General features: G+C 41.6%; 1 protein-coding gene across 2 annotated transcripts in view; it reads right to left on the bottom strand.

Annotated features, from left to right (window-relative positions):
• Nucleotides 1–21,949, bottom strand: part of IDH3B (isocitrate dehydrogenase (NAD(+)) 3 non-catalytic subunit beta) — a 687,127-nt gene that overhangs the window by 119,777 nt on the left and 545,401 nt on the right. For both annotated transcript variants that reach the window (XM_044063995.1, XM_044063993.1), the window contains exon 11: nt 4,636–4,696. In XM_044063995.1, coding sequence (XP_043919930.1) covers nt 4,636–4,696 — 61 coding nt within the window. The remainder of the gene's footprint in view (nt 1–4,635; nt 4,697–21,949) is intronic.

The following is a 21,949-nucleotide window of genomic DNA, read 5'->3' as shown; positions in this document are numbered from 1 at the left end:
TTTTTAACAATTTGGGTAGTCGGAGGATCCGACGGCATAATGTACGCAAAGTCTGAGCCGAAAAACTGTTCAGCAAACTCCGACCGGCCTTAGCGCTCGCCGGTTGAAGGAAGCACAGGCCGAACAGGCTGCTACGTCGTGGTCTGGGCCTAAGCAAGGCAGACAGTAAGAGTGGAAATCTTTATGAGGTATTTGTTTCCCACAAGTTAAACAGTTATTGACTTTTTCTGACATTGGCTGAGGCAAGAAAGAGTCCCCAATGGGGTACTTAGCTTTTTAGAAGTCTTCGAAGTAGTATTCGGTAGTAGTAATCTCTGGATCTGACCGACCGGCACTTGCGAACAGCTTCTGCTTCGGGCGCCACGCGGCAAGAAAGACGGAGGAAAATGGCGTCGGCTGATGCCTTTATACCCGAAGACCAGCAGAGATGATGTCGGGTGAAGTGCGACATCAGCCGAAGCCGGACCCAGACTTTGGAATCCGGCCGACCGAAGGGCTGCCTGACGACAGGACAACCCATTTGTTATGACTGCAGATGCATCCATGAAGGACATCTTTTAGGCAGAGTGTGAAACAAAAAAGTGAATATGTGCATGTATCTTTATGTTTATGTCTGCATGTGTGTATGAATGCGTGTGTGAAAGCAGAGGAGACTGTGTGTGTGAGAGATCGAGAGTGGCAGCAGTCTTGTGTGAGTGAATGCATGTACGAAAGCAGAGGACACTGTGTGTGTGAGATCGAGAGAGAGTGAGAGCGGTCTTATGTGAGTGAATGCATGCATAAAGCAGAAGAGACTGTATGCATGTATGAGAGAGTGAACAGTGAGACTGATCGAGCCATTATTTTACACTCGCTAAGCAGCGCGTTTGCTTTTTTAAAACCAAGACCCTATCTGCTTCAGTTAGTGATAACTCAAATGAATGTAAAACATCCCATAGCACCTGTCTAAAAGAGTAGGGAAAGTTCCCCAATGCCCTGGCCAAATCTCCCATAGTAGTATAAAGATCACCTCAAGTCTCCCCTGAAAAGAAGCTAGTAGCCTAGTGGGACTCACCCAATTAACAAATCAATCAATCACCATCAAGCCCCCTTTCCTCATTTTCTACATAGGGTTGGCATGTTGTGTTAACTGTCGCCATCTCTCTCTATTCAATGCCACATTCCTGTCTTCTTCGACACACTGTCATAGATCTTCCCCACACAATCAATCCACCTCTTTGCTAGATATAATTTCCTCTTGCTTTCATGTCAGTCACAAATCTTCTTCACCAGATTGTCTTCTGCTTTTTTGCACATGTGCTTGAACAATCATAATCTGTTCCCTTTGATCTTTTTTGCAATTGGAGCTACTTTGGCTTTTGTTCTTATGTCATCATTTCTTTGTCCGTCCCACAGTGTGCATCCTACCACCTATCTCAAGCACTTCATTTCCATCACCTCTAGCTTCTTCATCTGCTCTGCCTTTACTGCTCACGTTTCTGTACCATAAATAGTATTGGTCACACCACTGTTTTGTGCACATTACTTTTCATATTCTTTGGCAGTCTTCTGTCATACACTACACCTGACACTATGCCAGATGGCTGCAGCCCCTCTGATTCTACCTTTGACCTCTTCATTCAGACTTCCCTTCTCCTTAACCACCTCTCCCAGACATTTGAAGCTGTTAACCTGTTCCACTATCTTCCCTTCTATCTCAACTGTCAGCTTCTTTTGATTTCCCCAATTTGCTGCTATTACCACTGTCTTATCTGCACTCAGGTTTATCCCATGTGTCTTCAGTTTTGCATTCCCTTATCCTTTGCTGAAGTTCTTGCTCACAGGCTGCCTGTAATGCTATATCATCTGCATACAGCAGCTGCTAGATCATCTGCATACAGCAGCTGTTATATCATCTGCATACAGCAGCTCTGTTGATCTGTCCCCCCTGACTTGCTTCCTAATGTGATCCATCACCAGCTGAACCCTGAGGCACACCCAATCCCAATGGGGAACGCCTCTGTGAGACAGAACACTGTTCATACTTGAGTCACTAGGTCCTTGTACAGCTTGCACTAATTCTACCAATGTTTTGGGGACTTTGAACCACTGCAGAACTGCCCAAATCATCTTTCTTAGGACCCTGTTATATGCTTTATTCAAGTCTAGGAAAGCCCAGTTGGACTCTTTCCTCATCTCTGGCTTCTTCTCAACTATCTGTCTCAATGCAAACATTGGGTCAGTTGTGCTACAGCCAGATCTGAATCCAAACTGCTAATCTCCCATCTTACTATCTACTACTCTGCATATCTGTTTATCAATCACCCTCTCCAGAACTTTCATGCAATGTGTCCAGAGTTTGATACCTCTGTACTGCCCACAGTTATGAGTGTTCCCTTTGTTCTTGTACACTGGCAACAGTATGCTTATTCTCCAGTTATCTGGGATATGCCTTCCTTTTCACACTGCTATGAGTACCCTCAGGAGTCATTTCTCCCCTATCTCAACCAGCATTTCTATCACATCTGCTGTGACCTCATCTGAGCCTTCTGCTTTCCCTGACTTCATTTTCCTTAGTGCTATTCTTACTTGTGTCTGGGGTAGTACAGATTCTGTGTGTGTTTTTTTTTTCATTCAGAAGCTGCTTGAAGTACTCTGTCCATCTGTTGTCCTTTGGGCTGGTGAGCAGGTTATTGTTGGCATCTCTTATTAAGGGTTTCTGACTATCTTCTTTAGCTTTCTGTCTTTGCCTTGAAACCTGATTTAGTTTCTTTGTGCCACCTACCGAGTCACTTTGCAGAAGATGGTAGCATGCTTCTACTAATGCCCTGTTCTTTGTTACTGCAACTCCTTTCTTAGCCTGTTAGCCAACCAGTATTCCTTCCTAGCCTGGTCCATCTTTTCTGTCTCTCACTTTTTTCCTGCTCTCCTTCTTTGTTTTGATGACTTCCTGGACTTTTGCATTTCACCACCAGCTTTCCTTATGTATCTTATTTTCATACCTGGCTTGGCCACATATCTGCTCTGTGGTCCTGACACATGCTGTTTTGAGACACTGCTATTCTTCTTCAGCTCCACCTATTTCATCTTCTTCTTGAGGTGCTAGAGCCCTGAGTAATTCCTTGAACTGTTGTGTTTTCTCAACAGTCAACTTCCAACTTCCAGGACTTCAGCCTGGTCTTTGTTGACCTTAGAGCATTCTCTGACCACTGTTTGCAGCTGATTGTAGCAACCAGTGGTTTATGCTGTGGACCAGGTATTTCACTGGGGATGACCTTGCAATCACTGACTCTATGCCAGTGCTCTTTCCTTACTAGGAGTCTACCTGAGTTACATGTTGCACACTCTGGTATGTAATCTTGCGACTGTGTCTTTCTGAACCATGTGTTGGCTACTATCAAACCATTTCTCTGACAAAAGTCTAGAATGGTCTCTCCTTCTATATTCCTGTTGCCCCATCCATGTTAACTCAGGCAGTCCTGATATCCTGTTCTGTCTGTCCAGATGTGTGCAATCAGGTCATCCATCATCAACACCAATTCCTGTTTGCTGTTTTACCTGTCTAAATGTAAATAAATAAATAAAAATGCTAAAAGCCACAAAAATGTGAAAAATAAATTATTCAAACTTAATGAAAACTGCATACTGAAAACACAAAACCTGAACGGAAATAAATTGACATCTTAGCTCACAGATACAATTTTTAACTATTTTTTTTGCTAAATGAAAATATTAATGCAAAGCATTCACTTAAACCTTTAGATAACATGCATGCCCAGTCTTTCAAACAGTGGGAAAGAAATGAGGGAGGGAGGGTCTGCCTTTTCTTTTGCATTCTTCCTACCTCATCGATGACAGCAGACTCCAATTAAAAGATACACCTGATCCATAGCAAACTACAGCCAGATCTTCTATGCAAGCTAGACAATAGATTTAAGCTCTATAACACAACTTTTATTGTTTATGCAGAATCCAAATAGAATTGGTACTTACCTGTTGTTAAAATGTATGCTTTTTTATTAACTACACACAAATTTTTACGGTGAATTCTGAATAAATGACTGAGTGTCAGAAATGACAGTAAGGAACAGTGATTTATATGAATGAAGGAAAGCTCCTGTAGTAAGAAGTACAAGGAAGGAAGAAAGTTAGGTAAGCAAGTTTGCCAAGCAGATGATATTAAAGGCGAGACACAGATAGTTGTAAGTACAAAATAAGTTCCTTCAGTTACCAGGAAAGAGAGAATGAGACTCAAAATAGCATTTTAAGTGAAGAATAAGTATGGAGTGAATCTTAGTGCAGGGTGAGATTCAGGGTGACAATGTAGTACCAAGGAGCAAAGGTACAGTGACAGGTTAATATCAAACAAAAGTAATGTACAGTTAGTCACTCAGGCGTATGTAAAAGAAATAAAAGTATGCTGCAGAACTCATCACTAGGGTAACCTAGGATAATTACAAGTACTGGAAAAATAAGCTGCAGTCATTCCCCAGGACAGAACAGAGACTAATACAGTAACACTAGGTTTACCTAGGATAATTACAAGTACTGTAAAGATAAGCTGCAGTTATACAGGGGTACTTACACATAGTCATTCCCCAGGACAGAACAGAGACTAATATTGTAAAGGGATTACTTAACGGTTTAACCACTTACCTTTCCCAATTTAATCACTCGCTTAACTGCCTCCGAAATCATGTGAGAGTGGTGTTCCAAGCTAAAATAAGACATTCAGAGATTTCAGATAGTTAGTGTTACGTAATTGCACTCCCAGACACAAATGCCACCATCCAACCTCTAAATCCACAACTATTAGATGCACACTATTTACTGGTTCGGGTTTATGAGCTAAAAGTAATGGACAAAGCAGTAACCATTCTCAGATTCAGTCTAACAAATACAACCAACTGACCACCTGCAAGTGATCTACAGCAGGACAGCAGTTAAACAAGTACATTAGAAATCAATACACAAATAAATAAGCAACATTTTATCAAACAGGTAGTCGGTTATCATGAAGATAGCAAGCTGGGAGAAAAAAAAGATTAATGTAATGTATGAGTCCACAGAATATAAAAGGGAGCTGATACTAGGTATCTTGTTGAGACTAATCAACATCACAACTAATAAGAAATGTACTGATATGTGAGAGCTTAATCCACAGATGTTTGAAACTCCTGAAAAGGTTCTTGGACATTGGTCTCCCCTGCAGTTACTGTTACGAACCTAGAATAAATCAGCAGCCATATTCATGACAGTCACACTCCTTCCCTTGGCCTGCCCTAACCATCAGGACCTAGGCTAAGAGGCATACTCACTAACAAAGTCTATCTCTTCCACCAAATAATACAGAAGACCCTTGAAAGTGAAGCAAAAAAAATCAATAAAATTTACTTCATCTTAAATCTTTTCATTCATTTATCCTTCATTACCTGCTTTATCCTGTTCAAGATTATGTGAAACCACAGCCTGTATCAATACTTATTGGGAGAAATGAAGATAACTAATTATGTTAGAGATGTTAGTTCATTACAGCAAGTTTTGCACACATATGTGCAAGCAACACACACACACATACATGTACGTACACATAAATACACTCAATTGGTCACATGCTGCATGCATACCTATGGGCAACAGAAAACTGTCAACTCAACTAACTGTATGTCTTTGGGATGTAGAAGAGAACAGGAACACTTAGAGAAAATCATGCAAACAGAGAAGAGACAGAAATTACATACAAAAATACCTTTCTTGCAAACCAAATTAAAGAAGCAAGAGCTGTGAATCAGCAAAACTAACTACTGTATCACTGTGCTGTCGTCCAGTGTAAATCATCTTCCTAAAACTGTTTTCTAATTATGTATGTATGCATAAAGGTAAAACTGCAGATGCACTTAAAAGAAGACGGCAAACAGGTTAAACGAGACCAACTTCAAAGTTTTTCTTGAAGGTATACCATTTGGTAAATACTCATGTACTAACTTATTTCAACATAATTCAAAAAGTGAAACTTATCTCTGGAACAGAAGCCCAAGCAGTTTAAGCAGTTTCTAGTGCTTAAACCTGAATGCTGCACAGTACAGTCATGCCAGACAAGGTTCTGCTCTCAGAAGACACGGACACAAAAGCTACCCAGAAAAATTTTCTGAGGTAGGTAGATTCCTATACCGGCTATAGTCAGAGTCCTATGCCTTCCATTTTTTTCAGTAGAAACTCACCTGGGATTATATAATGAAATATCAAGCAGTGGAAAACTGGGTCTCAAAATATTAAAAGTCAAACCAAATAATAATGCAAAGTTAGTGTTGTAAGTTAATATTTATTTATTTACTTAACATTTGTTTACCAGGAAAGTCTGACTGGGACAGAGACCATTTTCAATGGAGGCCCTGTGGAGAAACACTCCAGACGCATGTCTTTGGAATGTGGGAGGAAACCGGAGCACCCAGACTCCACAGAGAAGGCACCCCAGTTAACAATGGAAATGGAGAACTTCTTGCTGTGAGGTGACAAAGGCTAACTGCTGCACTACTGCTCCACCCAAAATATGCTACATGCTCCCCATCACGGAATTGAACCCCAGTCTCCTGCATGGCAGGCGTTGATACTCACCCACTATACTAATGAGGAAGACAGTCAAAATTAATGGATCAGTGCATTAACGCATGATACTACAGACTCAGATGTTGCTCAAAATATATTAAAAATATTCTTTGAGACTGCAGTCCCCCAAAGTGGTGGCTCTACCTCAGATTCATAATATCTGAAAACTTGTAGGAAAGGGAAAAACAAAAGAAAAACCCATCTTTTTCCCCTGCTCTGAACTGCCAGGCCTCAGAAACAGTTATGTGCCAGCATGTACAACAAGCAACGGCCAATATAATCAAGTGTCAAACATGTTAATACTTAAAAGATACACAACACTTCATTTGCTGACAAAACTTTACTTGACAAATCATGTACCCCTCATGTGAGCAGTTAGACCACTCACTAGAGAAATAGGTAGACCCTGAGCAAAGCCTTTTTAAGGTATAATGTATTTATATCCTGAGAAATTGCTGTCTGCAGGGCCAAGGGTGACCTTGTCTGAAAGTTACGCCACTGTTTTTTTAAATTGTCCACAACAGGAAAATTTGAAACAAAGGCAGCTGTTAGTTACAATTCAGTGATTTGACTGGGCATATCTATGTAGGAGGGCATAAACAGTGTGTGGTACATGCTTTGCTCAAATGCAAGATTAAGAAAGACTGAGAGCAATGTGTTTTCGAAAATGTTTCCAGTGTTTGCATCATTTTCTTTTTAACTCAATCTACGCATCACTTTCTAGAATGTTTTCTTACATGCATTAAACTAGGTCTCCTGTGGGTTTCACTGATGTGCAGAACAAGTCTTATGTCTTCATGGCAGCAGTGTTGAGTTTTTTTCTGCATAGCAGATTAGCTTTGTCCCTCCTACAGCAAAGTCTAGAATGTGCCTCCCCTTGAAATGTTCACCCTCTGATGGAGTCCCTGTCTCTGCCCGTCCAACCCACTTTTCTGTGGCACCTTGTATTTTCTTTGTTATGTTCTTGGATACTTATGTGTGTATTTCAGAAGTTAGTGGAATAGAAAATAAATGCAAAGCTGAATGGCACTAGAAAATGGGTAGTGGTAATAGCAACTGATTGGCTACTATCATTTTAGCACTTCCTTTATGACACTGTTTATTGCTAGCTCAAGGCTTTTACTTTGTCTAATAGGTACAGTGTAGTGTGTATATGTGCAAAGTACACAAATATACACAGTTATATGTAGATTTGTCATTTGTATTTGATATTTATTTAACAGGGTAGTGCACTAATATCAATGGACCATTTGCAAGCATAGCCCGGGTGAATAGGATCACATAAGAAATTAACAAACCATATTTACATACACAAAGATATGCTAAAAACAAATATACATATTTACAAATGCAAAAATATGGTACAACAGTTAGTTCAAGAAGCTGTTAATCTCAAAACATGGATGGAAAAATGGAATTATGCTTAGCAGAGATTTATGGATAAGATGTAGCCGTAATGACTGAGACAGCTTATGCTACAGGAAAAGCAGCAGTGATTATACAGAGAGGTATGAAGACATTAGAAGAGGCAAGTGAGAATAGTTGCAAGAAAGGATACCATGGGGAGAAGACAGAGAAAAGGTGTGAGAGGAATCCAGAGAGAAGAGGTGTAAAAAGAAGTGGTGTGAGGGAGATGCAAAGAGAAGAGAGAAGTACAACAAAAGTACAGTTTTGTACCTACCATAAATGTAGATGTTCGAGGATCCCCATTGCTGCAGTCCTTACTATTGGGTGTAGTCCGCTGTCCAGTCGGCCCGAATACCAGAGTATATGGCTGACGTCGGTCAGGGCGCATTAGACTGACGTCAGTACGTCAGGGTACTAATGCGCATGACCGACGTCATATCCTCAGTCTTTTCTTGCCCCAGATGTCAGAAGACCCTAAAAAGACAAGGCCCAAAATACCTGCACCAAAAATATGTACAATATATACAAGAATATATACAAAAATATCAGCATGTAACCTCACCTACACAACCACCCGTAAACACAGAGGGAAGGAGGGAGGGTAATTGGACTGCAGCAATGGGGATCCTCGAACATCTACATTTATGGTAGGTACAAAACTGTACTATGTTCTTCGCTCCCCATTGCTGCAGTCCTTACTATTGGGTAGAATCCCAAAGCAGAGGTAAGGGAGGCTGGCAAATCATAAAGAAGCAGGAGCTGACAACATGCCTTGCAAAACAGCTGTGGCAAAACCAGCCCTAGACTTAGAGTAGATAGGAAGGTGATAATGCTTAGAGAAAGTATGCACTGAACTCCAAGTAGCTGCTTCCAAAATATCCTTAGTTGCCACCCCTTAGAAATGCTGTTGAAGTGGCAGTAGCCCTAGTGGAATGAGGCCTAATCCCAGCTGGAATCTCCTTGCCATGATGGGAATAACAAAATGCAATGCAAAAGCCAATCCACCTAGAAATAGTTTGTTTTGACACAGGCTTGCCCTGCGAACTCAAAGCAAAAGAAACAAACAACTGCTGAGACTGCCTAAAATCCTTAGTCCTGCTTAAATAATAACGCAATTGCCTGTGTACATCTAAAGTGTGCAAAATCTTTTCCCCTTTATTTTGGGGGTCTGCATAAAAGTAGGCAAATGAATAGTTTGGTTTAAAGCCACACTAGAAACCACCTTAGGCATAAAGGAAGGATTAGTACGTAATGATACCCTATCCTTATGGAAAATCAAAAGGGCTCTACTGCCATAAGGGCCTGCAACTCAGACACCCTTCTTGCAGAAGTAATAGCCAACAGAAAAGCAGTCTTCCATGACAAGTATTTCAATTCAGCAGTAGCCGCAGGCTCAAAAGGTTGTAGAGTAAGTTTTTCCAACACAAAATTGAGATCCCAAGCAGGAGTAGGAGCTCTACGTGGGGTCTTATATTCTTTGCCCCTCTAAGAAACTGCTTGAACAAAGGATGCGAAAACAAAGGTGGGTCACAATCATAGTGAGCTGAAATTGCTGCAGCATGAATCTTAATGGAGGAGAAGGACAAACCTTTGTCCAATAACTCAGTAAGATATTGAAGAGCCACACTCAAATTAGGCTCAGAAATCTCCAAATTCTTTGCTGTACTCCAAAATAAAAATCTCTTCCATTTTTCTCGTACACTTTCCTTGTACTAGGTCTTCTAGCTTCCATAATCACATTTAAAACTTGTTGAGGAAGTTGAGACCTGCTGTGTTTCAACACAGAATATGCCAGGCTGTTAGATGAAGAGAGTGAAGCTTGACATTGAGCAGATGACCGTCCTTCTGAGATAACAGATGAGGAATCAGAGGTAAAGGCCATGGAGGCTTCTTTACCAGACTCCGTAGTAGTGGGTACCAGTGTTGCCGAGGCCAATCTGGAGCTATCAAAATCATCCTTGGCCTGTCTTGTCTGACCTTTAATAGTACCTTTGGAAGAAGAGGCAGAGGTGGAAAGGCATACACATGAAGGTTTTTCCAACTGAAAGACAGAGCATCCACTTTCCAAGCTGTGTGATGAAACCCCTTTGTGCAATACTTTGGCAGCTGGTGGTTTAGTGGAGAAGCGAACAGATCTATGTCTGGAGTTCCCCATGACACTGTCAATTTCTGAAATACATGAAGATCCAGTTTCCACTCGTGGGGATCCATGATTTGCCTGCTTAACACATCTGCTAAGGAGTTCTGTGCTCCTGGCAGAAACCTTGCCTGAAGAGTTAGTTGCAAGCTTAGCGCAGTCTCCCATAAAATCATTGCTTGCCTGCATAGAGGATAAGAATGTGTTCCCCCTTGCTTGTTGATGTACCACATGACAGTTGTGTTGTCTGTTAGAATCAACACCTGCCCTGGAAGAAGTAACTCCTTGAAAGCCATTAATGCAAACTGGACTGCTAACATCTCCTTCATGTTGATATGTAGATGCTGTAGTCTGGCAGGCCACTTGTCTTGTATCCACTTTCCATTTAGATGAGCTCCCAAGCAATGTCCGAGGCATCTGTCGTTAAAATCTGACTGGCCTCTGGCCGGGTCACAGAGAGTCCCTTGTTTAGGTGACATTCCTGAGCCCACCACAAAAATTCTTTTTGAAGGCAAGGTATTATTTGAATGACAGTGTCCAAATCCTGGCAGTGCTGTGTCCATACATTTTGAGATACCATTGTAGCTTCCTCATATGCAGTTTGGCATTGGGAAGCACCAGAATACAAGATGCCATGAACCCTAATGCTTGAAGGACTGTCCTTGCAGTCAGCACGGACTGATGAGATAGTTGATGGAAGTAAAGTGATAGACTCTTTTGCTTGTCCGGGGTTAAAAAGGCCATCTGGGCTGCTGTATTCAGTCTCACACCCAGAAAGCACATGTCTTGAGAGGGTACTAGACTGGACTTTATTTCGTTCACAGAATACCCTAGGCATCTTAGCACTGCTATAACATATTCCAGATGCTGTAGAAGGTCTTCCTTTTCTTGAGCCAGAATCAGGCAGTCGTCCAAGTAAGGATAGATTTGAATTCCTTGTAGCCTGAAGTAAGCTATCACTGGAGCCAGAACCTTTGTGAATACTCTGGGCGCAGTAGATAAGCCAAAGGGCAATGCAGAGAACTGATAATGAGAATTTCCAGCTCGAAACCGCAGATACTTCCTGCAACTTAGCCTTATAGGCACATGAAGGTAAGCTTCCTTGAGATCTAAAGTTACCATCCAGTGATCTTTGCCCAGCAGAGGTAAAAGCTGTTGTAATGTCAACATCTTGAACTTGGGAATGTCCAGATAAGTGTTGAGGATAGATAAATCCAAAATTGGTCTCCACGTGTTCCCCTTCTTTGGTACTAGGAACAGGCGAGAATAAAATCCTAGGCCCCTTTCTGATACAGGGACTGGCTGAATGGCCCCCATCTGGAGTAACTGAGAAACTTGCTTGTGAGCCTCTTTTCTTTGTGGAGGAGGAACGTCTGGCATGCCTTTGAAAGGGGCATTGTGTGGAAATAAAACCTGTAACCGTGGTGAATGATATCCAACACCCATCTGTCTTGAGTAATTAAATCCCAATTTTCTTTGAAAAGAGACAGTCTTCCTCCCAAAGGAGCTGCCAGACGAGAATCTACTGGCAGCTGAAAAGGCAGGTCATTGGGTCTGTTTACGAAAGGACTGATCCCTACCCTCACCAGAAGTCTGAGCAGGTGAACTCCCTGTTCTAGGCCTAAAAGAACCTTGAGCCCTGCCCCTACCACGTCTAGACCTACCCCTAGACTGGGAATCATAAGCAGGATATGTCCACCCCTTAGCAGGCCAATTTCTACTAAACTTCGGTGGCTGCACCTGCAAAAATCTTTAACAGTTTGCATAGACTTAGCTTTGTCCTCCATTTTCTTTAAAACTGCTTCCACAGGCGAACCAAACAACACATCAGACTGTAAAGGAGCATCCAAAATCCTTGTCTTAACATGCTCAGCTAAATTCTGATCCCTCAACCAGGCATGCCTGCGAAGAACAGAACTAGTGGCAGCCACCCTCGAGGAGGCCTGTACAGCATCAAAACCACATTGCAAAGAATGCTTACCCACTTGTTCAGACACATGAACCAAATCCAGCAACTCTTTACACTCAATACCTTCCGCCAAAGCATCCACCTTAGATTTCAATTGTGAAAGGAGATAATTCTGATATTTTAGCATGTGAAACTGACAATTCAACGCTCTCATGGCTAGAGTGGAAGAAGTATACACTTTCTTTCCCCACCTATCCAAAGCCCTTGCCTCTTTATCAGTGGGAACAGGATTTTAACCACAGAGGCCTTAACACCTTTAGGCCCCTGAGAAACAGTTTCTGGATCCGCCCTAGGACTCTTAAACAAATACTTATGAGCTTCGGGCACCCTATAATACCTATCAGGTTTAACAGGAGCAGGAGGCAAAGAGTCAGGGTTCAGGGAAGCCTCTGCAGAAACATCCTCCACCACATTCAACACAGGAGGTATAGCTAAGGGCCTATGCTGGGGTAAAAACAAGAATTCCCTAAGCCTTTTCCTGGAATCAGAGTAATCCTGGCCTTCCCATTTAAAGTGCTCCCTCATGGAATGCAGAGTCTCTGAAAATGAGAAATCCTCAGGAGGAGAAGCTGTAGGAGTGGAATCATCCACATCAGAATCAGAATAAGGAGGATACTCCTGCAAATCTTCCGCAGAAGACTCAGAAGCCTCTGAACACTGTTCAAAACTATCAAACTCCGGTTCCACCCTAGGCCTCTTATCAGGAGGGGGCATAGAACCTCTAATCATAGTAATCAAATCTTCTGCCATTTTAAGCATATGTTTCTTAGGTACAGAACCCGAAATGCTAGGAGAAGCCCCACTGAAGCTGAACTTGGCCTACCTCTCAAAGAAGTTTTGGCAACAGAAGGAGAGGCTCTAACTACCTTGGGAAGAGAAGGAAGAACAGTTACCTGAGAAGCCCCCTCAGCCTGGCCAACCTCCTGAGAAGGCACATCCTGTAACAGTAAAGTTTCTGCCTGAGACTCCATGGAAACTCCTGGCAAAACCTCTGGCTCCACAGAGCCTTCTAAAGAACCGACGTCCGGGACTGCCGGTTCATCAACCCTAGGCTTCGCTGTTTTGTCCTTGCGCTTCTTGACGAAGCGCGCCGGAGCATCCGACGGCATTTTATAATTGCAACGCTTCCCAAACACTAACCTGGCACAGTCTAACCTCCTCTTAATAGTGCGTTTGTTAAACCTAGCACAAGAGCGGCAACCAACAACGCCGTGCTCAGGCCCTAAACAAGGTATACACAAGGTATGGTAATCCCTATGAGGTATCTGTTTCCCACAAGAAATACAGTTATTCACTTTTTCTGACATCCGGTTAAATACTGAGGCAAGAAAAAAACAAAATGTTCCCCAACGGGGTACTTAGCCAACTCTGCTTCGGTCTGAAACTCCGGTTTCGGAAATATTTCAGAACGCCAACCTGCACTCGCAAAACTGCTTCTGCATCGGACCATGCGGCAAAAAAGACTGAGGATATGATGTCGGTCATGCGCATTAGTACCCTGACGTACTGACGTCAGTCTAATGCGCCCTGACCGACGTCAGCCATATACTCTGGTATTCGGGCCGACTGGACAGCGGACTACACCCAATAGTAAGGACTGCAGCAATGGGGAACGAAGAACATCGAGAGGCAGCAAGTACAGAGGATGATAAGACAAGGAAGGATGAAAAAGGGATAAACGAGTATGTGAGAGAGCCACAGGGTTCATAATAATGTAAGTAAAGGGGATGACAAGATAAGATAAGGAAGGATGAAACAGGGATAAAGGGGTGTGTGAGAGCCACAGGGTTCATAATAATGTAAGTAAAGGGGATGACAGGATAAGATAAAGAAGGATGAAACAGGAATAAAGGGGTGTGTGAGAGCCACAGGGTTCATAATAATGTAAGTAAAGGGGATGACAAGATAAGATAAGGAAGGATGAAATAGGGATAAAGGGGTGTGTGAGAGAGCCACAGGGTTCATACTAATGTGACCTAAGTGAGTGCAGCTACACTTTGCTTGGGTGAAGAGGTGTTCCTTAAACTGTTGTCTGAAGTCAGAGTACTTTTGGACAACTCGGATTGAGAAAGGAATTGAGAACCATAGTTTAGGTGCCAAGATGGAAATATGTGGGGGTTTTGCTGAAAAGTTTATGGGTGAGAGGGGATGATGTTTCAGGAGAAAGGGCTTTGTAAGTTAGTGATCCTAGTAGGAGGTTGGCTCTCAAATGTACTGGGAGCCATTTAGCTTTGGTGAGAGTTAGGCAGTAGAGTTCATTATTGGTGGAGTTAGTAATGAACCAGCAGATTTTATTGGAGATGGTTAGTAAGGTGGTGGCATTTTTCTTTGAGGCTGCAGCTATTATGGGTAGTCCATATTCAAGTTGATATAAGAGTATGCCTTTGTACTGACTGGACAAGAAATTTCATGCTAGCTAAAAAAGCCACCAATATGCAGATGTACCTAGTGGAAACTCTACTAGACGTAGTGTTATCAAACAACTTTCTGGTTTTTAAAGACCAGTTTTTTCTCCAAAATATAGGAATTGCCATGGGGTCACCCTGTGGGTGTAGTTTTGCTAATAGCGTTATGGCGTTTTGGGAACGTAACTGGCTGTTCAATAGTGAACTGTACCAACAACATATCACTTGGTATACTAGATACCAAGATGACGTGTTTTATCTGGAAGGGCCCGCAAAATCTTATCCCTGAGTTTATTGACAATATTTCTGGAATGACTGACTTTCTAGAATTTACGTATTCCATAGGAGTTGACGAAATGAACTTTTTGGATGTTAAAATCTGTAAGGACAAAACTAATAATAAATTTATGTCTTTAATTTACAGAAAGCCAACCCATTCAAATAGTTATCTCCATTTTTCTAGTTGTCACCCCTTCCATCAAAAAAGGAGTGTAGTGAAGGGGCAATTTGTCAGGGCTGCCAGAATGATACTGATTTCATTGAGGAATGTGACAATATCAGTAGAATGTTTCTGAGTAGAGGGTATCCTGACAGTCTTATTGTGGGGACGTTGCAGGAAGTTCAGGGCAAAAGGACCACTGGGCATTTTATGCCTTTGTTGGGTGGAGGTTTGGATGGGTGGAGCTAATAATGACATCATGAATACGGATTCCCCTGTTCACCCTAGAATTAACTTTTTGTTCACATATAGTGTGGACTTTAAATTTATAAGGGAAGTAGTGGCTAAGAATTGGAGCATTATACTAGAAGATAGAGCTCTAGTTAAGGTTTTGGGTACATTTCCAAAATACACATATCGAAGGGGTATTAACCTCAAAAACCTTGTTGAAATGGTCGTAGATAAACCAAAAGATAAAATAAAGGGTATGCGAAAATGTATGTGCCCACAATGTAAATTTATTCACAATGATAAGAAAGTGTACATTAACAGGAAAAATTATTTTATCAAGGGTAATTACAACTGTGATACACAGGGAGTAATATATGTAGCTTTATGTGAGAAATGTCCTTCCTTCTATATAGGCAAAACAGAGAGAAAAATAAAGAAAAGAATTTATGAACACCTGTATGCCATAGGTTGGAAGGACCTCACAAATGCACTTGCTAGGCACATTTTAGATTTCCCTGATCATTGTTTTGCATTTTGTGTGTTGTACCAGGTTAGAAATGATATAAGAGGAGGACCCTGGCAGTTGTATCTGGAAGAGCAAGATTTATTCTGGCAAATTAGAACATGTGCTCATCTCCCCCCAGGGTTAAATGATTTTGCATCCATAAAGTGTGTGCTTAAACTTAAAGCTCTTCTTAGGTAAATGCTATTTGGCAATTTGTATAGCATTTTATAGCAACTTTAATGTGAGACAGCTTCTCTTTGAATAATATAGTTAATTATTTTAGTATCCTTAAGCATTCAGTTTTTTATGCTATTGAGTGTTTTTTTAATGTAGCTTGTAACTTTGTTGTATTATATACACTTTATATTTGTTTTTTTGTATGAATAGGTACTTCTTGAGTAAACATTTGTTTGACACTGACTAAAAAGATTAAGAAAGGAAGGTTTTATAATATGATGATTATAGGTGTAACCATTTTAAATTGATTCATGACAGTGATTGGTTTATTAACGTTTAATGAATGTGAACTACTTTTTTATATAAAAATAGAGCTGTGTGGAGTGACTTTTGTCTGATGAAGGCTGGGCATTTGCTTAGCTGAAAGCGCTTACCTTGAATAAAACAGTCCGTGCCGTTTTTATCCAGCTTGGTTCTGCTTTCCAGTTTTGTTTTGGTTATGCCTTTGTCAATGGCAGCTTTAGCTTGCTCGGACAGAAGAGGCAATAGCTTGTTTTCCCTGAACAGTAGTGTGTTCATCTTTATGTGGAGGTAAATGTCTAAAATGATAAAGATGATTTAGATTCTGAAATGAAAGTTTTGTATAAGGGTGGCTGGCTGGGAAAGGATTAGGAATTCAGAAACTTTTTTGCATTCTGTGTGTGTGTACTTGTAAAGGGATCATCCACTACTGCCTGAATCCTGACAGATATGTTTTTTTTGCATACAAACCACTCTTACTTGGTGAGACATTCCGGTTAATAGACTGCCTGTTGTCATGTGTATCAGTATGAACATGCTGTGTCAGGGTCTTTTGCTAGCATTTGTGAGTACTGCAAAAATTGAAGAGTCAGCTAACAAAGTGATGGCCACCAACCCAATGATATTTACCCAACAGCTAAAGACATCAACAGAGAGGTTGCCATACCTGAATAGATAGATGCAACACTTGAGATAGAGACACAGACACAGTAAACAGAAGTAGCACAATTGCTGATGTTGTCAGTGGCCCAGCTGGATCAAAGGTGTAATTTCAAAAAAATCCACTAATAGCATGCAACTTTAAAAGGCGATGAGTAAATTATAACTTAAAATTTGCAAATTTTTGTTACAACACTTACAGCTTTGTTCTACATAGGAAATGAATTAAATGAAAGTGTAATATGACAGTACAATGCTACTGCTGACGGCAACTGACCAAGAGACTTTAGTAATCAAAGACGAAGCTTAAAGAACAGAAACATTTCCTTGCTTGGTTTTACTCTGTGTTTGAGTTTTTTTAATGCACTAATTTGTCAAATTTTCTGTAGGTGTGTGTATAATATTTTATGCATTTTTAATTGTGTAGAGGACAAATCCTGCTTTTTCAAGGAAAGCATCAGGACTAATCTACCTACATCATTTTAAGTGAATAACAAGTGTTGCACAATACACGTTCAAGTGATTAGATAGTCAGAATTGTGGTTCTGCAAGTTTTGCAGGGATAACAGGCTATTTTGAGAAAACCATTTAGTTAGATATTACACTGGAGAAAACAATCCAACACATTTTTAACTAAATGAAAATCATTATTTAATACTGAAAGGAAAAAAAGCACCCACCCACTCTCTTTTTGCCTTGGACATATCAATACCGATTCCAAGGACACTGCTACAGCTCTGAGAATTGGCAAATCCCCAAATGCAGAGTTGTCTGAAGAACCTAATATTCTGCCATTTCTGTGCCACTGTACAATCAATTGTCAGCCATCATGAAAAAAGACTGGATATTATTGTGAAACAGGCAGTCTTTATGAGGTCTTTCATTTTCATAACTAGATAAATGTGCTAAATCAGTTTACTCTTTGAAGACATAACCAGAATTGATATTGATAATGCATTGCGAAAAATAAAGGACATCAAGAAGGTTCCCCTACTCGTCAAACAGCAATGTAATCTTTGATACCCTCCAAAACAGGCAAAATGGCTTAAAATACATACACAGAAAATACTGAAAGGATACACATTTGCAATAGCAGGGATAAGAGGATAGGAGCTCTGGTCCTATAACAAGATTGTTTGAGATGAACAGGGGTGCTGCCCTTTGAGACCAGCTTATTTAAAAATGTGAACAAATGTTCTTTCAAAGGTATTAACTGTCATTGTCTGTACTTTTGATTTAGCCTATACACAAGTCCAAGGCAACAACACTCACTGGAGTTGTTGAAGTAACATTGACAGTTCCATTTGTCAGATTTCCTGCCAAGATGCAACACGAGTTACAAAATGACCCCTCAGCACCAACCTGTTGGCAAACAGGTTAAATAGATCCATTCAACTTTGGTATTTTCATTATACATATTTTAGGTCTCTAAGTTCACCATCAATTTAGCCATTCAAACAAAAAAGGTTGTATGAAGTGGAAAAAGCTGTTTAAACATGATATTCAGGTTAAGCCTTGGGCCTTTGCAGATAAAGCAACAACTGAAAAAAAAATCTATCACCGATGAAAATATGCCATCTTCCTCTTTTCAATGTAGTCAAACATACGTCACTGTGTCACAGCCAGAGCTTAATCCCTCTGCCTCATAGAACTAGGCTAGCAAATACCAGTATGATCATCTAGGGGTGTTGGTTTGTTCCTGCAGAAGGGTCATTTGGAGGAAAGTCCAGAACTGCATGCTTACACACACACACACGTCTAGCCAGGGACTGCATTTACTATAGCGGCGTACTGTGTGCGTGTGCTAAACTGTACATTAATTTGCACTGTGGCTTTGCATACAGTACATTAATTCATTCATTTATTGATTGTATTTTGGGGATACAAAAGCCAGTGCATTTCTTTGTGCCGGTCCCAAGCTCGGATAAATGGGGAGGGTTGCGTCAGGAAGGGTATCTGGCGTAAAATTTTGCCAAATCATACATGCAGACAACAGTAAAGATATACATACCGGATCGGTCGAGGCCTGGGTTAACAATGACCGCCACCAGTACTGTTGGCCAACAGGGTGCTGGCGGAAATTGGGCTACTGTTGGCCGAAGGAGGAGAAGAGGGGGAAGGCATGCCTGAAGGCAGGTAAAGGCTAGGACTGTGATAGTGAGGGTCGGAACTTTGAATGTTGGCAGTATGACTGGTATAGGGAAAGAGCTAGCTGATATGATGGACCGAAGGAAGGTTGGTATATTGTGTGTGCAAGAGACCCGATGGAAGGGGAGCAAGGCTAGGTGTATCGGAGGCGGTTTCAAATTGTTTTATCATGGTGTGGATGGGAGGAGAAATGGCGTAGGCATTATCCTGAAGGAACAGTATGCTAAGAGTGTTTTGGAGGTGAAAAGAGTGTCGGATAGAGTGATGTTTATGAAGCTGGAAATTGATGGTGTAATGATGAATGTTGTTAGTGCATATGCTCCACAAGTTGGGTGCGTGATGAATGAAAAAGAAAAATTTTGGAGTGAGTTGGATGAAGTGGTGGATGACTGTACCCAAGGGTAAGAGACTGGTGATTGGAGCAGATTTCAATGGGCATGTTGGTGAAGGGAACAGAGGGGATGAGGAAGTGATGGGTAGGTATGGTGTTAAGCAAAGGAATGCAAAAGGTCAGATGGTAGTGGATTTTGCAAAAAGGATGGACATGGCTGTGATGAATATGTATTTTAACATGAGGGAGGAGCATAGGGTGACATACAAGAGTGAAGGAAGATGCACACAGGTGGATTATATCTTATGTAGAAGGGCCAGTCTGAAGGAGATTGGAGACTGTAAAGTGGTGGCAAGGGAAAGTGTAGTTAGGCAGCATAGGATGGTGGTTTGTAGAATGACATTGGTGATCAAGAAGAGGAGGATGAGTGTGAGGGCAGCACCAAGGATCAAATGGTGGAAATTGAAAAAGGGTAATTGTGAGGTGATGTTCAGGGAAGAGTTAAGACAGGCACTGGGTGGCAGTGAAGCGTTACCGAATAGCTCGGTAACTACAGCAGAGTTAGTAAGAGAGATGGCTAGAAAGGTGCTTGGTGTGACATCTGGAAAGAGGAAGAAGGACAAGGAAACCTGGTGGTGGAATGAAGAAGTACAGGAGAGTATACAATGAAAGAAGTTGGCGAAGAAGTGAGATTGTCAAAGAGATGAAGAAAGTAGACAAGAGTATAAGGAGATGAGGTGCATGGCAAAGAGAGAGGTGGCGAAGGCTAAGGATAAGGTGTATGAAGAGTTGTATAAAAGGTTGGACACTAAGGAGGGAAAAAAGGACCTGTACCGATTGGCTAGACAGAGGGACCGAGCCAGTAAAGATGTGCAGCAGGTAAGGGTGATAAAGGATAATGAGGGAAACGTACTCTCAAGCGAGGAGAGTGTGTTGAGCAGATGGAAAGAGTATTTTGAGGGGTTGATGAATGAAGAGAATGAGAGGGAGAGAAGGTTGGATGTTGTGCGGATAGTAAATCATGAAGTGCAGTGGATTAGCAAGGAGGAAGTAAGGATAGCTATGAAGAGGATGAAGAACGGAAAGGCTGTTGGTCCAGATGAAATACCTGTGGAAGCATGGAGGTGTTTAGGTGAAATGGCAGTGGAGTTTTTAACTAGATTGTTTAATGAAATCTTGGAAAGTGAGAGGATGCCTGAGGAATGGAGAAAAAGTGTTTTGGTACCGATTTTTAAGAATAAGGGTGATGTACAGAGCTGTAGTAACTACAGAGGAATTAAACTGATCAGTCACAGCATGACGTTATGGGAAAGAGTAGTGTAAGCTAGGTTAAAAAGGGAGGTGATGGATTAGTGATCAGCAGTATGGTTTCATGCCAGGAAAGAGCACTACAGATGCGATGTTTGCTCTGAGAGTCTTGATGGAGAAGTACAGAGAATGTCAGGAGGAGTTGCATTGTGTCTTTGTGGATTTAGAGAAAGCATATGACAGGGTGCCTAGAGAGGAGTTGTGGTATTGTATGAGGAAGTCGGGAGAGTCAGAGAAGTATGTAAGAATGGTACAGGATATATACGAGGGTAGTGTGACAGCGGTGAGGTCTGCGGTGGGAGTGATGGATGCGTTTAAGGTGGAGGTGGGATTACATCAAGGATCAGCTCTGAGCCCTTTCTTATTTGCAGTGGTGATGGACAGGTTGACAGACGAGATCAGACATGAGTCCCCGTGGACTATGATGTTTGCAGATGACATTTTGATCTGTAGTGAGAGTAGGGAACAGATGGAGGAGACCCTGGAGAGGTGAGAAGAGGAATGAAGGTCAGCAGGACTAAGACAGAATATATGTGTGTGAATGAGAGGGAGGATGGAGAAATGGTGAGGATGCGGGAGTAGAGGTGGCGAAGGTGGATGAGTTTAAGTACTTGGGATCAACAGTTCAGAGTAATGGTGATTGTGGAAGAGAGGTGAAGAAGAGAGTACAGGCAGGATGGAGTGGGTGGAGAAGAGTGTCAGGAGTGATTTGTGACAGACGAGTACCAGTAAGAGTGAAAGGGAAGGTATACAAGAGGGTAGTGAGACCAGCTATGTTATATGGGTTGGAGACAGTGGCATTGACAAAAAGGCAGGAGTCAGAGCTTGATATGGCAGAGTTGAAGATGTTAAGATCTGCAATGGGTGTGACGAGGACGGACAGGATTAGGAATAAGTATATTAGAGGATCAGCCCAGGTTGGAAGGTTTGGAGACAAAGCCAGAGAGGCAAGATTACGTTGGTTTGGACATGTGCTGAGGAGGGATGCAGAGTATACTGGGGAAAAAGATGCGAAGGATGAAGCTGCCAGGTAACAGGAAAAGAGGGAGTTCTAATATAAGGTTTATGGATGTGGTGAGAGAGGACATGCAGGTGGTTGGTGTGATAGACCAAGATGCAGAGGACAGGAAGAAATGGAAACAGTTGATCTGCTGTGGCGACCCCTAATGGGAGCAGCCGAAAGAAGAAGAATTTTGTTACTGGGAAAGTCCAGCTGAACACAAGTCTCACTTTCAGCAAAGGCCCATGGAGAAAAGCTCCACATTAAATACATTTTTACATAAAGAAACTGTAATAATCAAAACATTTTCTGGAAGTTACTTTAGAGGTAATAATGACACGTAACAG

Source organism: Protopterus annectens, chromosome 2.part2, assembly GCF_019279795.1.
Source record: "Protopterus annectens isolate FY-2018-M chromosome 2.part2, PAN1.0, whole genome shotgun sequence".
NCBI classification, from domain to species: domain Eukaryota; kingdom Metazoa; phylum Chordata; order Ceratodontiformes; family Protopteridae; genus Protopterus; species Protopterus annectens.
The sequence above is the reverse complement of the archived record's forward strand: the minus strand, read 5'-3'. Positions and strand labels throughout refer to the sequence as shown.